Source organism: Bombina bombina, chromosome 1 (assembly GCF_027579735.1).
Source record: "Bombina bombina isolate aBomBom1 chromosome 1, aBomBom1.pri, whole genome shotgun sequence".
NCBI classification, from domain to species: Eukaryota; Metazoa; Chordata; class Amphibia; order Anura; family Bombinatoridae; genus Bombina; species Bombina bombina.
The window spans coordinates 1,116,063,340-1,116,080,282 of record NC_069499.1 but is presented as its reverse complement, the minus strand read 5'-3'; the positions used below and the strand labels follow the sequence as shown (position 1 = coordinate 1,116,080,282).

Here is a 16,943-nt window from a genome sequence, read left to right as displayed (position 1 = left end):
TTTCTCTTACATTTGCAAGATGTCTCAATCTGATCCTGTCTTAGAAACCACTGTTAGAACCCTGCTGCCTGATAACAGTTCTACCAAAGGGGTACCGAATAGGATTCAGAGTAAGACCTCCTGTGAGAAGATTTTTTCTCTCCCGCATCCCAGCAAATCCAGTAAAGGCTTAGGCTTTTCTGAAGTGTGTTTCAGACCTGGAGCTTTCAGGGGTAATCATACCAGTTCTGTTTCAGGAACAGGGTCTGGGGTTTTATTCAAATTTATTCATTGTCCCAAAGAAAGAAAATTCATTCAGGCCAAGTCTGGATCTGAAAATTTTGAATCATTTTGTAAGAGTGCCAACTTTCAAGATGGTGACTATAAGGACTATTCTGCCTTTTGTTCAGCAAGGGCATTATATGTCCACGATAGTCTTACAGGATGCATATCTTCATATTCCGATTCATCCAGACCACTATCATTTTCTGAGATTCTCTTTTCTAGACAAGCATTACCAATTTGTCGCCCTTCCATTTGGTCTAGTGACAGCTCCAAAAATCTTTTAAAAGGTTCTCAGTGCCCTACTCTGTAATCAGAGAACGGGGTATTGCAGTGTTTCCTTATTTGGACGATATCTTGGTACTAGCTCAGTCTTTACATTCTGCAGAATCTCACATGAATCAACTAGTGTTGTTTCTTCAAAGACATGGTTGGAGGATCAATTTACTAAAAAGTTCCTTGATTCCTCAGACAAGGGTCACCTTTTTAGGTTTTCAGATAGATTCAGTGTCCATGACTCTGTCTCTAACAGACAAGAGACTATTAATATTGGTTTCAGCTTGTCGGAACCTTCAGTCTCAATCATTCCCTTCAGTAGATATGTGCATGGAAGTTTTAGGTCTCATGACTGGAACATCGGGCGCAATCCCCTTTGCTCGTTTTCATATGAGACCTCTCCAGCTTTGTATGCTGAATCAATGGTGCAGGGATTATACAAAGATATCACAATTAATATCCTTAAATCCCAATGTTCGACTCTCTCTGACTTGGTGGTTAGATCGCCATCGTATAGTTCAAGGGGCTTATTTTGTTTGTCCTACCTGGACTGTGATCACAACAGATGCAAGTCTTTCAGGTTGGGGAGCTGTCTGGGGATTTCTGACAGCACAAGTGGTTTGGAAATCTCAAGAGGCGAGGTTACCAATCAATATTTTAGAACTCTGTGCTATTTTCAGGGCTCTTCAGGTTTGGCCTCTGTTGAAGAGAGAACCATTAATTTGTTTTCAGACAGACAATATAACAACTGTGGCATATGCCAATCATCAGGGTGGGACTCATAATCCCCTAGCTATGAAAGACGTATATCGGATACTTTCTTGGGCGGAATCCAGCTCCTGTCTAATTTCTGCGGTACATATCCCAGGTGTAGATAATTGGGAAGCGGATTATCTCAGCTGTCAGACTTTACATCCGGGGGAGTGGTCGCTCCATCCAGATGTGTTTTCTCAGATTGTTCAGATGTGGGGTTTTCCAGAAATTGATTTGATGGCTTCCCATCTAAACAAGAAACTTCCCAGGTACCTGTCCAGGTCCAGGGATCCTCAGGCGGAGGCAGTGGATGCGTTAGCAGTTCCTTGGTGTTACCAACCTGCTTATATCTTCCCGCCTCTTATTCTTCTTCCAAGAGTGATTTCCAAGATCATAATGGAACAATCGTTTGTGTTTCTGGTGGCTCCAGCATGGCCTCACAGGTTTTGGTATGTGGATCTTGGCTACTTCCTTTAAGACCAGACCTTCTGTCTCAAGGTCCGTTTTTCCATTAGGATCTCAAATCATTAAATTTGAAGGTATGGAAATTGAACGCCTAGTGCTTAGTCATAGAGGTTTCTCTGACTCAGTGATTAATACTATGTTACAGGCTCGTAAATTTGTTTCTAGGAAGATTTATTATCGAGTTTGGAAGACTTATATTTCATGGTGTTCTTCTCATAAATTGTCCTGGCATTCTTTTAAAATTTCTAGACTTTTACAGTTTCTTCAGGATGGTTTGGATAAAGGTTTGTCTGCAAGTTCATTGAAGGGACAAATCTCTGCTCTTTCTGTTTTATTTCACAGAAAAATTGCTAAGCTTCCTGATATTCACTGTTTTGTACAGGCTTTGGTCCGTGTCAAGCCTGTCATTAAATTAATCTCTCCTCCTTGGAGTCTTAATTTGGTTTTGAAGGCTTTACAGGCTCGTCCTTTTGAGCCTATGCATTCTTTGGACATTAAACTACTTTCTTGGAAAGTGCTGTTCCTTTTGGCCATCTCTTCTGCTAGAAGAGTTTCTGAATTATCTGCTCTTTCTTGTGAATCTCCTTTTCTGATTTTCCATCAAGATAAGGCAGTTTTGTGGACTTCATTTAAATTTCTACCAAAGGTTGTGAATTCTAACAACATTAATAGAGAAATTGTTGTTCCCTCTTTGTGTCCTAATCCTAAGAATTCTTTGGAGAGATCCTTACATTCTGTGGACGTTGTAAGAGCTTTGAAATATTATATTGAAGCTACTAAAGATTTCAGGAAGACTTCTAGTCTATTTATTGTCTTTTCTGGTTCTAGGAAAGGTCAGAAAGCTTCTGCCATTTCCTTGGCATCTTGGTTAAAGCTTTTGATTCATCAGGCTTATTTGGAGTAGGGTCAGGCCCCGCGTCAGAGAATTACAGCTCATTCTTCTAGATCAGTCTCCACTTTGTGGGCTTTTAAGAATGAAGCTTCAGTTGATCAGATTTGCAAAGCAGCAACTTGGTCTTCTTTGCATACATTTACTAAATTCTACCGTTTTGAAGTATTTGCTTCTTCGAAAGCAGTTTTTGGTAGAAAAGTTCTTCAGGCAGCTGTTTCAGTTTGATTCCTCTGCTTATGTTTACGTTTTTTTCTTTTCATCTATGAGAAAAAACTTATATTTTTGGTTGTGGATTATTTTTTCAGCGGAAAATGGCTGTTATTATTTTTATCCCTCCCTCTCTAGTGACTCTTCTGTGGAGTTCCACATTTTGGATATTACTATCCCATACGTCACTAGCTCATGGACTGTTACCAATTACATGAAAGAAAACATAATTTATGTAAGAACTTACCTGATAAATTAATTTCTATCTTATTGGCAAGAGTCCATGAGGCTCACCCTTTATAAGGTGGTTATGATTTTTTGTATAAAGCACAATTATATTTCCAGTTCCTTTTTTATGCTTTTTACTCCTTTCTTTATCACCCCACTACTTGGCTATTCGTTAAACTGAATTGTGGGTGTGGTGAGGGGTGTATTTATAGGCCCCTCCTGGTAGGATTTTATATCCAATACGTCACTAGCTCATGGACTCTTGCCAATATGAAAGAAATGAATTTATCAGGTAAGTTCTTACATAAATTATGTTTTTCTCATTGGGTCCAGGTAGAACAACAGACAAAGATACCTGAACCCAATGAGAAAATTTTATTTCTTTATATCTAAGGCTGGACTTGCTTCTCTACAGATAGCGTCTTGAGTAGAGTACAAATAACATGTCTGTCTGGCACTTTAAACCTTGGCCCTAACACGAGTTCCTAGAATCCTGGCTTCTGTGCAACTTTAGGACACTGATGTCGCTTTTCTAGCAGCTATTTTAGCTATTTCTATTTTTTAAACATGTATAGTAGTAAATAGAAGCATGTGTCAGCCTTATTAATAACATGCATGGTTTATTTTCTTTTTTACTTCTCTTTTCACTTAATCCCCATTCCCTACAACTTTCTTATTTTTCTTCCCACTGATCGTATTCTCTTTAATCCCTTTCCTTATTCATCATTCTTCTCCTGTTTATTGTATGATCACCCTCATTGTCTCTCTCTACTTGTCTCTCACCCCATTACTTCATCACTAATATTCTCTCTACCTCACTCCCCTTAATGCTTTCTTCATCTTCTCTATGCACCTTCCTGTTGTTCCATTATTCACACCTCATTTCTCACAATTTCCCCCAAATTCCTTTATCTCTTGTGTTGTCTGATCAACCCCCCTTCTACACATTCCATATTCTCACCCCTCTTGCGCTATGCATTTGTTTTGTCTCCCCAATACCGTCTTCCCCTCCTCTCCTTGCTTCTTTTTCTGGGATAGCTAAACAGAGGCAGAAGTCAGTAAGTAATGTGCTTGTCTTTATCCACAGTTATACTTTCCTTCTGTCTTTATAATTATTGTCTTCACCTTTCCATCCTCTCTCCTCTTTTAGTCTTGTCTTCCTTTTTAGTTAACTATCCTTGTCTAGATTCATTTCTCTTTCAACCTCTCTTATATTTTAGTTCCGTCTTCATATCTTTTCTTTCTTTTCATATATTTTCTTTCTTTCTTTCTTTTTTCTTTCTTTTTTCTTTCTTCCTCGCTCTCTCTCTCTCTCTCTCTCTCTCTCTCTCTCTCTCTCTCTCTCTCTCTCTCTCTGTCTCTCTCTCTCTCACTCACTCACTCACACACACAAAGACACACACACACACTCTCTCTCTCGCTCTTTTTCTTTCTCTCTCTCTCTCTCTCTCTCTCTCTCTTTCTCTCTCCCTCTTTCTTTCTCGCTCTCTCTCTCTCTTTTTCTTTCTTTCTGTCTTTCTTTCTTTCATGCCTTTCTTTCTTTCTTTCATGTCTTTCTTTCTTTCTTTCTTTCTTTCTTTCTTTCTTTCTCTCTGTCTCTCTCTCTCTTTCTCTCTCTCTCTCTCTTTCTTTATATATTCTCTGCTACCCGCTCCCTTCTATTTAACTCTCTTCTCTTTCCACTTTTTCTTTTCTTTTCCATGCTTTTGGGAGATTTGTAAATAGTATTGAAAAACGTGCACAGAATAGCACACTGAATCCTAGATACCTGTCTTACTCCCTTTTTTTATACTAGCCCCTCTGTCTTCCTTTTTATTCCTTTCTATTTCTGTCTGTTTAACGTCCTATGACTTATTTTCTATATTTCTTTTGACTTTCTATTTGTTATTCTTTTTTTCATCTTTATTATAGATGAAAAAGTACATGCTCTAATTCATTAACATGTCATTTTAAGACTAGTGACCCTGCACCTCTGTGTTTAACCCCGGCAAAAAGGTTAAACACATAGTAGAAGTGCCAAAGAAGCTGCCACTGCAACTAGAACTGCTGATTAAATCAGTATCAGTTTCCTTTTAGGGCCCGCAGGTCCCGATCTGTACTTATACTATGTGTTTAACTATATTGAATTAGACCATGTCATTTTTCGACTATTATGGCCCTTTCATATCATTCTTTCTGTCTGTTGTGATGTGGCATGGCCGACTTGTGTGCATTGCATGCTGTGCCGTGGTGTATTTATATACATATGCTTGTGTTGTAACAGTGTATAAAACATTACTTTGTACTAATGAGTTCTCATGCATTAACCATTCCACTACCAAATGCAGATGAACTTCATAGTATAGCTGGCAGTGGATGGGTTATTGCGAGGAGGAGCACTGAGATAACCGGTCTTTTCTCCTGCAGACAGAGCACATCCCCCCATATGATGTAGTTCCCTCCATGAGGCCAATCATACTAGTGGGACCCTCGTTAAAAGGATATGAGGTGATGCCTGGGGAAGTCACTGACCCCCAAACCCTCCTCTTTTATATCTATCTACCAGTTTCCATATCTCAATGCTGCCTGTTTTTTGCTATCTATCATATGTTTTTCTTGGCTTCTTATCCTTCCCTTTCTCCTTTTTTCTGTTATGCCCCCTTGCTCTGTTTTGTTAAAAGTGCTTTCTTTCTAATGACACTGTGAGTCCACAGATCATCAATTACTGTTGGGAATATCACTTCTGGCCAGCAGGAGGAGACAAAGAGCACCACAGCAAAGCTGTTAAATATCACTCCCCTACCCACAATCCCCCAGTCATTCTCTTTTGCCTGTAGTGCAAGGAGGAGGTGAAGTTTAGGTGTCTGATGAGAAGTTTTCTTAAATCAAGATTTTATTATATTTTTAACAGAGTAAGCTTACTCTGTTCTTTTCTGGGGTCTAGCCTAGTCCACATCAGTCTCTTCAGTAGGGCAGTGGTGGCTTTTGAGCGCTTGAGAACTTGTGAGGTACAATCCTCACTGCGTTTTCTCAAGAATCTGCTGCCCTAACTAGAAAACCTGAGTAGGTTTACTCAGTTTTTCTCTCTTCACAGGTCCATGTGAGGTGCTGCACCCTCTCAAACCAGGTGAGCTTTTCTGCTGCTGGACAGCACTTTCAGGTAAGTGCCATTTTAATTTTCTTTTGCAAGAAGATTACTGGCACTTGTTACAGCTAAAAGCTGTCTTATTTAACATGGGACTTTATAAAACCTTCATGTTTGGGGTTTCTTTTAGGCAGTTTGGGCATTGAGACTGTGAGGTGATTTTTGGTGGCTCAGTGTGTTATAGTAGTTTTTATACTTTAACTTTTGGTCATGGAGATTACTGTTGTAAGCCGTTTTTTTCAGCAGTTAGGGCTCTGTAACTGCTCTGTATTTGAAAATGAGATGCTGAAGTGGTATCCTTCAGATTTAAGCTAGAACACCTTCGCTTATTACTTAAGGAGGTTTTGGCTACTTTGCACGACTCTGACACAACTATCGTAGTCAATCCTAAAAAGTCTAGTAAATTGAACAAATACTTTGATTTTCCCTCCGCAGTGGAGGTTTTTCCGGTTCCTGACCGTGCTGCAGAGATTATTGCTCGAGAATGGGAAAGACCCTGGTATTCCCATTTCTCCATCTCCTATTTTTAAGAAGATGTTTCCTATAGCAGATTCTATTAAGGAGTCGTGGCAGACGGTTCCTAAGGTAGAAGGAGCGATCTCCACTTTGGCCAAGAGGACTACTATTCCCATAGAGGATAGTTGTTCTTTTAAGGATCCAATAGATAAAAATTGGAGGCTTTACTAAAAAAGATGTATGTCCACCAGGGTCTACTATGGCAACCTGCGGTGTGTATCGCCACTGGTTTGATGCGTTGTCTGAATCTCTTCAGACAGATACCCCTCTTGATGAGATCCAGGACAGAATTAAGGCTCTCAAGTTAGCCAATTCCTTCATTACAGATGCTTCCTTACAGGTTATTAAGCAAGCAAGATCAAGCCAAGCTTTCCTGGAAGCCCACCCAGTCCTGGAATAAGGGAAAGCAATCTAAAAAGCCTTCAGCTGATTCCAAGTCAGCATGAAGGGTTGGCCCCCGATCCGGGAGCGGATCTTGTAGGGGGCAGGCTCTCTCTTATTTCCAGGCTTAGATAAGAGATGTACCAGATCCCTGGGAGGTGGGCATTGTCTCCCAGGGAAACAAAATAGACTTCAAATCTTTTCCTCCCAGAGGCAGGTTTCTCCTCACCAGATAATCTGTAGACCAGATAAAAAGAGAGGCGTTTTTACATTGTGTCAAGGACCTTGCTGCCCTGGGAGTAATAGTTCCAGTTTCCTTTCAGGAAAGGGGTCTAGGATTTTACTCAAATCTGTTCGTAGTTCCCAAAAAGGAGAGAAATTTTTGACCAATCCTAAAATGTTTAAACAAGTTTCTCAGAGTGCCATCCTTCAAGTTCCCATTCACAGGGACCATCACAAGTTTCTGAAATTCGCTTTTTTGAACAATCATTTCCAGTTCGTGGCCCTTCCATTTGGCCTTGCCACAGCTCCCAGAATTTATTCAAAGGTTCTGGGGGCTCTTTTAGCTGTGCTTCGATCTCGGGGCACATTGCAGTGGCACCTTATCTGGACGACATTCTGGTTCAGGCGCCATCTTTTCAATAAGCAGAATCTCATACGGAGATCTTGTTGTCTTTTCTTCGATCCCACGGATGGAAGGTGAATCGGGGAAAAAAGTTCTCTCGTTTCAGCAACAAGGGTCGTATTTTTGGGGACCATAATAGAAGGTGAATCAGGGAAAAAAGTTCTCTCGTTTCAGCAACAAGGGTCGTATTTTTGGGGACCATAATAGACTCCCTGTTAATGAATATTTTTCTGATGGAGGTCAGAAAAAGAAAGATTTTCGACTCCTGTCTTGCCCTTCCGTCCTCTTCTTGGCCGTCAGTGGCTCAATGTATGGAGGTAATTGGTCTGATGGTGGTTTCTATGGACATCATTCCGTTTGCTCGGTTCCATCTCAGACCTTTGCAGTTATGCATGCTCAGACAATGGGGACTATACAAACCTGTCTCTGTGTGTAGATCTAGAGCAGGCATCAATAGACTCTTCCTTGGTGGCTTTCTCAGGATCATTTATCCCAGGGTACTTGCTTCTGCAGACCCTCCTGGGTGATTGTAACCACGGATTCCAGCCTTCTAGGTTGGGGAGTAGTATGGGGCTCGTTGAAGGCTCAGGGCTTATGGACCCAGGAGAAGTCAGTCCTGCCCATAATCATCTTAGAGCTGAGAGCAATCTTCAATGCTCTTCTGGGCTGGCCTTAGTTAGCCTTAGCCTGGTTTATCAGATTCCAGTGGACAACATAACCTTGGTGGCTTACATCAACTACCAGGGGGGAACTCGGAGTTCCTTGGCCATGACAGAGGTGGCCCAAATTATTCAGTGGGCGGAGACCCACAACTGCTGTTTTTCTGTGATCCACATCACAGAAGTGGACAATTGGGAAGCGGATTTTCTGAGCAGATAGACTTCCGGTCAAGAAATCCGCAGGCATTCCTTGGAACTTCAGTCTAGCATACCTATTTCCTCCATTCACTCTCTTTCCAAGAGTCATTGCTCGAATCAAGCAGGAGAGGGCGTCTGAAATTCTCATAGCGCCGGCGTGGCCTCGCAGGATTTGGTAGGCAGACCTAGTGGAAATGTCATCCTTTCCACCTTGGAGACTGCCTCTGAGTAAGGGCCTTCTACTTCAGGGTCCCTTCATTCATCCAAATCTCATTTCTCTGAAGCTGGCTGCTTGGAGATTGAACACTTAGTTTTATCTAAGCGTGGATTTTCAGAGTCGGTCATTGAGACCTTGATTCAGGCTTGTAAGCCTGTGACTCGCATGATTTACCATAAGATCTGGCATAAATACTTGTATTGGTGTGAATCCAAAGGATACTCTTGCAGTAGAGTAAGGATCCCTAGGATTTTGTCCTTTCTCCAGGATGGTCTGGAGAAGGCTTTGTCAGCAAGTACTCTAAAGGGTCAGATTTCTGCATTGTCTATTTTGTTACATAAGCGCTTGGCAGATGTGCCAGACGTGCAATCGGTATGTCAGGTCTTGGTTAGAATTCGGCCTGTGTTTAAACCTGTTACTCCTTTATGGAGTCTTAAACTTGTTCTTAAAGTTTTACAACAGGCTCCGTTTGAGTCTATGCATTCTTTAGATATTAAGATGTTATCTTGGAAAGTTTTGTTTCTTGTTGCTATTTCCTCTGCTCGGAGAGTTTCTGAACTCTCTGCTTTACAGGGTGATTCCCCTTATCTTATATTTCACTCTGATAAGGTGGTTCTGCGTACTAAGTTTGGTTTCCTGCCCAAGGTTGTTAATCAGGAAATCGTTGTACCTTCTTTGTGTCCTAATTCTCCTCCTCACAAAGAACGCTTGTTGCATAATCTGGAAGTTGTGCGAGCGCTAAAATTTTATTTGCAAGCAACTAAGGACTTTCGTCAGTCTTCTGCATTGTTTGCTTTTCTGGGAAATGCAAGGGTCAGAAAGCTATGGCTACTTCACTTTCCCTTTGGCTGAAGAGCGTTATTCGCTTGGCATATGAGACTGCTGGACAGCAACCTCCTGAGAAAATCACAGCTCATTCCACAAGGGCTGTTTCTTCTTCCTGGGCCTTCAAAAATGAAGCTTCTGTGGAACAAATTTGCAAGGCTGCAACTTGGTCATCTTTGCACACTTTTCCCAAATTCTATAAATTTTATACTTTTGCCTCGGCTGAGGCTTCTTTTGGGAGAAAGGTTCTTCAAGCAGTGGTGCCTTCTGTTTAGGTTCCTGTCTTGTCCCTCCCTTATCATCTGTGTCCTTTGGCTTGGGTATTTGTTCCCAACAGTAATTGATGATGATTCGTGGAATCACCGTGTCATTAGAAAGAAAACTAAATTTATGCTTACCTGATAAATTTATTTATTTCTTCACACGGTGAGTCCACGGCCCGCCCCGTATACAGACAGTTTCTTTTTATATAAACCACATGCGCCTCTGCACCTTCTGTTACTTCCTTTCTCTCCTTTGCCTTTGGTCGAATGACTAGGGGATTGTGGGTAGGGGAGTGATATTTAACAGCTTTGCTGTGGTGCTCTTTGCCTCTTCCTGCTGGCCAGGAGTGATATTCCCAACAGTAATTGATGATGATCCGTGCACTCACCGTGTCAAGAAAAAAAGAAATTTATCAGGTAAGCATTAATTTAGTTTTTTTTCAGATTTTTTTTTTATCATGAAAACAAACAGCCTACAATAATAAGAATACAATACAGTATAGAGAAAAATAAAGAATACTGTTTTATAGTTGTCCTACTTCTTTTCCAATACAAATTATACTTTTAGTAGAAAATATTAGTGACACAACTAACAAGGCCTTAAAGAGACATAAAAGTGCAAAAAGAAAATGCTCTTATGTGGTAGATAATTTTATTATTGCACTGTTGCTTTAACCACAAATGGGTTAAATACATTCTCAAAGTGAGCCCCAGAGCAGCAATGCTTTAATGGCACCTAGCATATCTGGTGAGCCAATGACAAGAGGCTTAAGGGTGTAGTCACCAGACAGCTCCCAGTAGGGCACTGCTTCTCATGAGATTGCTTAGATATGCTTTTAAACAAAGGATACCAAGAGAACTAAGTACATTTGACTTTCTTTTATCGGATACTGAGAGTCCATCATGTGTGGGAATCTTCCCTTCCTCACTAGGAGGAGGCAAAATACACCCAACACACCAGAGCTTTAAATCCCTCCCACTTCCAATGATCTTCAGTCATTTTCTTTTGCCTCCTTGATGAGGAGTGAGGTGAAAGTGAAGTGCAAGATCTACTCATCGTTTTAAAGGGGATCCTATGAACAATCTAAGGCCTCATTCCTCCTTGCCCTAATCTGTCATTCCGAGAGACAGACAAGGAGTTATCAACCAGGCAGTGAAAGGTATTTTCTCAGTGAGAAATGTTACAGACCTCCCAGGTGAAATGTGGACTTGTCTACCAATCCCCTGGTCTACTTTGAGATGCACCTTGTGGATCCACAGTCCTCCTCAGGTGAAATGTGGACTCTTTCACCAGTCCTTTGGGTTGAGATGCTGTTACTGATTTAGATCCTTGGCATTGTGCTTGCACTGCATCGGATGGGCTCATCTACTGGAATCAAATTGCTGCAGTTGAGGTAAGTACAGTGGATGGAGGTGCTGAGAGGTAAGTACCTGCACCTTCATGGACCAACGGCTGTTAGTATGAAACATAGATTTTGATGGCAGATAAGAACCATAGGCCCAACATTTCTCAAAAGTATACACTTATCTAGTTTGTAGGACAGCCTTATGCTTACCCCAGACATTATTTAAAGCCTCCACAGTGTTTTTAATTTTCACCTCTTCTAGAAGTTTATTTTGTGAATAAATTATCCTTTCTTTAAAGAAGTGCCTCCGCCAATTACTACTGAATCTACTAAGCTTCAGCTTGAGTTCATGACCCCTTAGTCTTAAATTTTTCTTTTTATGAAAAATACTCACAGCCTTAGCTTTAAAAAGCCCCTTAACATAGTTCACCTAGTCTTGGGACATATATTTATACACCATACACCATACATCTTATACTAGCAGTTTATAGCACTTTTGGGCAATTTAAATTTTTGGGGGGCTAGATTACAATTGGCGTGTTAACATTCATGCACGAGCGATATAATAATATCAAGGATGTGTTAATTTGCACGTCTATTACAAGTTGAAAGTAAAAGCATTTGCTCAATCAAATTTTTAATGCTCGTTGGGTTAGACTAACTGAAGACCTTGTAGAAAGGATTAGGTATATATAAAAAAAAAGTTGCACCAAACATAACATAAATACATTAAAATAAGACTGTTACACTCACTCAGAAGTTGCTATGCACAGTGGGCCAGATTACAAGTGGAGCGCTAAATATCGCTTTCATGAAAGCGATATTTGCGCTCAGAGTAATACCAGCGTATGCTAATGTGAGCTGGTATTATAAGTTAACAGCAATGCAAACATGAACTCGCGTTCGCATAGCTGGGAAGCATTGCACTCACGAAAGCGAGCTTCCATAGGCTCCAATGGGAGCCTTGTTCTGATGCCGTTAAATATCACTCCCCTACCCACAATCCCCCAGTCGTTCTCTTTGCCTGTAGTGCAAGGAGGAGGTGAAGTTTAGGTGTCTGATGAGAAGTTTTCCTCAATCAAGATTTTTTTTTTTTTTAGCAGAGTAAGGTTACTCTGTTACTTTCTGGGGTCTAGACTAGTCCACATCAGTCTCTTCAGTAGGGCAGTGGTGGCTTTTGAGCACTTGAGAACTTGTGAGTTAAATTCCTCACTTCATTTTCTCAAGAATCTGCTGCCCTAACAAGAAAAACCTGAGTAGGGTTACTCAGTTTTTCTCTCATCATAGGTCCATGTAAGGTGCCGCACCCTCTCAAACCAGTTGAGCTGTCCTGCTGCCAGACAGCACTTTTGGAAGGAGATTCCTGGCACTTGTTACAGCTAAAAGCTGTCTTATTTTATATGGGACTTTATTAAACCTTCATTTTTATTATTATTATTATTATTATTATTATTATCAGGTATTTGTAGAGCGCCATCATGTTTGGGTTTTCTTTTAGGCAGTTTGGGCATTGAGACTGTGAGGTAATTTATGGTGGCTCAGTGTGTTATAGTAGTTTTTATACTTTAACTTTTGGTCATGGAGATTACTGTTGTAAGCCGTTTTTTTTCGGCAGTTAGATCTCTGTAACCGCTCTGTATTTGAAAAGGGGATTCTTTCTTCTGTTAAGGAAGTCACTCTATGAGCTGCAGGACAGGTAGGCACCTCAGTAAAGCTACAGAGGTGTATAGGTAGCCTGAGGTCTATTTGTTTTTTTTTCGTGAACACACATTTCTATTTAAAGACACAGTACACATTTTATTTTTTATTTTCAAATAAAGAATTTTTACACTTTATGGTTTTTCAAACCATTATCCCAGGCGAAGTTGCTGCTTGTCAGTTTTGTTTTGATGCTCAGGTGGAACCCCAGTTCCTTTTCGTTCCTCATGCATTGAGAGAACTTTAAGTTATAGAGATAAAATATTTGACCATGAGCCACCATTATCCCAGGTAAATGCTGTTCAGGTGTCTCCTGTTGCAGATCTGCCGCAGCTTTCTCCTCAAGCGTCCCAACTTTTTCATTCTCCACATACAGTGCCCTGTGTTTCCTCTTGCAATCCTGTAGGATTTTCTCTGCAAGACATTGCTTCCCAGGTATCCCTTGCAGTATCTGAGGCCTTGTCAGCTTTCCCCATGTTGCTGGGAAGGCGTAAAAGGAAATTTAAGGAAACAGTAAGGTTTCTGATCAAGTTCTGGCTATCCAGAGTGTCCCTTCCCATAAGCCTGAGGAAGAAGACATGTCGGTAGCATCTGAGGGGGAAATCTCAGACTCTGACAGTGTAATTCCTTCTGATGCTGAAGTGGTATCCTTCAGATTTAAGCTAGAACACCTTCGCTTAATACTTAATGAGGTTTTGCCTACTTTGGACGACTCCGACACAACTATCGTAGTCAATCCTAAACTAGTAAATTGAACAAATACTTTGATGATCCCTCCACGGTGGAGGTTTTTCCGGTTCCTGATCGTGCTGCGGAGATTATTGCTCAAGAATGGGAAAGACCTGGTATTCCCTTTTCTCCATCTCCTATTTTTAAGAAGATGTTTCCTATAGTGGATTCTATTAAGGAGTCGTGGCAGACGGTTCCTAAGGTAGAAGGAGCGATCTCCACTTTAGCCAAGAGGACTACTATTCCCATAGAAGATAGTTGTTCTTTTAAAGATCCAATGGATAAAAAGTTAGAGGCTTTAATAAAAAAAAATATGTATGTCCACCAGGGTCTACAATGGCAACCTGCAGTGTGTATCGCCACTGTTACCAGCGCTGCGGCTAACTGGTTTGATGCGTTGTCTGAATCTCTTCAGACGGATACCCCTTTTGATGAGATCCAGGACAGGATTAAGGCTCTCAAGTTAGCCAATTCCTTCATTATAGATGCTTCCTTACAGGTTATTAAACTGGGAGCCAAAATTTCTGATTTCTTTTTAAAGACACGATGAGTCCACGGATTTCATCCTTACTTGTGGGATATTCACCTCCTGGTCAGCAGGAGGAGGCAAAGAGCACCACAGCAGAGCTGTTAAATAGCTCCTCCCTTCCCTCCCACCCCAGTCATTCTCTTTACCTACGTTAGTGATAGGAAGAGGTAAAGTGAGGTGTTAGAATAGATTCTTCAATCTAAGGTTTATTATTTTTAAAGTAGTGACAGAGAGTGCTGGTTTGTTCTAGGGTGTAGCCCAGTCCATATCAGTCTCTTCAGTAGAGCTTTTGGTGGCTTTAGAGCAATGGAACTGGTGGGACATAATTCTCACTGCGCCTCCCATACATTTATGCTGCCCTAACACTGATAGCCTAAGCAAGATTAGTCAAGCTTTATCTTTCTCCACAGGGCTATGGGAGGGAGAGAACTTCCTAAACCTGCTGAGCTGCCCTTCTGTCGGGCAGAATACAAAGGTAAGTGCTGACTTTTTATTCTGGGTCTGAGGGGAATCTCAGATAAAGTGAAGCACTTTATTGGGACATAATTCCTAGATTTATAAGGAAGGGGTTCCTGTGACAGCACATTGTGACACAAAAAGAGAGGCATTCTACTGAGAAGGTGGCTTCTCTGGGGACTTTATTCACTTGGGCTGAGCCAGATACAGTGGGACTCAGAAGAGGTGTTTGCTTGGGTCACAGGAGTGTTCGATAATATACTGTGTCAAAATTTGCCCCCAGATTTATAGAGAATGGTTCTATAGCTCCCGGTGGCCTATTTCTAAAACATAATAATGGTGACCGGGAGATCATTGTTGTAACGCCCACGAAGGGCGGGGCTATGTTAGGCGCTCTTTGGAGCTGCACTAGGGTCTATATCTATATATTTTATTGATGGGACCAGGAGCCCGAGTTGTATCATGCCCACGAATGGCGGGGCTATGTTAGGCGCTCTCTTGAGCTGCACTAGGGTCTATATCTAGCTATTACATGATGGGACTGAAAGCCCGAGTTGTATCACGCCCACAAAGGGCGGGGCTTTGTTTAGAGCTCTTTTGAGCTGCACTAGGGTCTATTGCTAGATGTTACATTGATAGGACCGGGAGCCCAAGTTGTATCACGCCCACGAGGGGCGGAGCTATGCTTAAGACCATGTTAGACTGCGCTCTCCTTCGCAATTTTAGTATCGGAGAGTAGTGCCTTCATTTATTTCTAACACTGTCCTTAGTATTTCAGTCCAGACAGCGCTACAGCTGCGCTCCAGATCTGTTTTTGTACAGAGTTAGGCAGATCCGGACAGCGCTGCAGCTGCGCTCTGGATCTGTTTTTATACAAATATACAAATAAAAGGTTGCTTTTTAAATTTAAAAAGACAGTAACATTTTTTATGTATTAAATTTCATTAAAAAAATGTCAGCAGTTTTGTTTGGTTAAGTCATCCCTTGTATCTCAGGATGGACTAAGAGGCCCTGCAAGGGGTCTATTATTTTAGGTTTGGATGCCAATCTAGCATTGATAAACTGAAACTACACCAAATTAATCAACAATTAGTTGAGACAACAAGTACCCTAAATAAATGTTAAGATAATAGTGAGTTCAAAGAACTAAACGATAAAATGAAAAATGAAATTTTACGGACACAATCCAAAATGAAAATAAAGAAAAAGAAAAAATGTGTGAGGGATGACAATGATTATAAATTAAAACAAGTATACACTTACAATAGGAATAAGAATGATCACAGTGATCCAGAGTGCAGCCAGGATGTCTCTAAAAAAGATAGTAACAAGATCAAGGGTGTCCCTTTAGGACAACAAGAGAAAGAAGCCCAAAAACACGACGAGGTAGAGGCAAAAGGAAACAGAGAGAAAAAAACAACCAGTACAAGGAATACCTACTACAGGTTGAGGACCAAGAAATAGATGATAGATGCATAGTCAATCTATCTTCTATTAAACTGTCCAATGATCAGATAGGGTCTGTCATTCTCGCCAGTTAAGACGTTGGATAAATTTGAGGCAGTCAAAGATCTGAAATTATTTGCAAGAAAGTTAGTTTGTCATAAGCTATTTTCAGGGGAATCCGAGACAGAATTAAACTTTGAAAGTATATTAGCAACTTTACGCCTAGATTTAGAGTTTTGCGGCCAAAGGGGTGCGTTAGCTACGCGTGCTTTTTTCTGGCCGCACCTTTTAAATACCGCTGGTATTTAGAGTTCACAGAATGGCTGCGTTAGGCTCCAAAAAAGGAGCGTAGAGCATATTTACCGCAACTTCAACTCTCGATACCAGCGGTGCTTACGGACGCGGCCAGCTTAAAAAACGTGCTTGTGCACGATTCCCCCATAGAAAACAATGGGGCTGTTTGAGCTGAAAAAAAACCTAACACCTGCAAAAAAGCCACGTTCAGCTCCTAACGCAGTCCCATTGTTTTCTATGGGGAAACACTTCCTACGTCTGCACCTAACACTCTTTAACATGTACCCCGAGTCTAAACACCCCTAACCTTACACTTATTAACCCCTAATCTTCCGCCCCCGCTATCGCTGACCCCTGCATATTATTTTTAACCCCTAATCTGCCGCTCCGTACACCCCCGCCACCTACATTATCCCTATGTACCCCTAATCTGCTGCCCTAACATCGCCGACCCCTATATTATATTTATTAACCCCTAATCTGCTGCCCCCAACGTCGCCTCCACCTAACTACACTTATTAACCCCTAATCCGCCTCACTCCCGCCTCAATAACC

The 16,943-nt window shown here is 41.2% G+C and overlaps 1 protein-coding gene across 3 annotated transcripts in view; it reads left to right on the top strand.

Annotated features, from left to right (window-relative positions):
- The window catches only part of CACNB1 (calcium voltage-gated channel auxiliary subunit beta 1), a 163,684-nt gene that overhangs the window by 46,845 nt on the left and 99,896 nt on the right, over positions 1–16,943 (top strand). For 2 of the 3 annotated variants that reach the window (XM_053697886.1, XM_053697894.1), the window contains exon 7: positions 5,489–5,569. The exons of the other annotated variant lie outside the window; for it this stretch is intronic. In XM_053697886.1, coding sequence (XP_053553861.1) covers positions 5,489–5,569 — 81 coding nt within the window. The remainder of the gene's footprint in view (positions 1–5,488; positions 5,570–16,943) is intronic. 3 annotated transcript variants of the gene reach the window in all.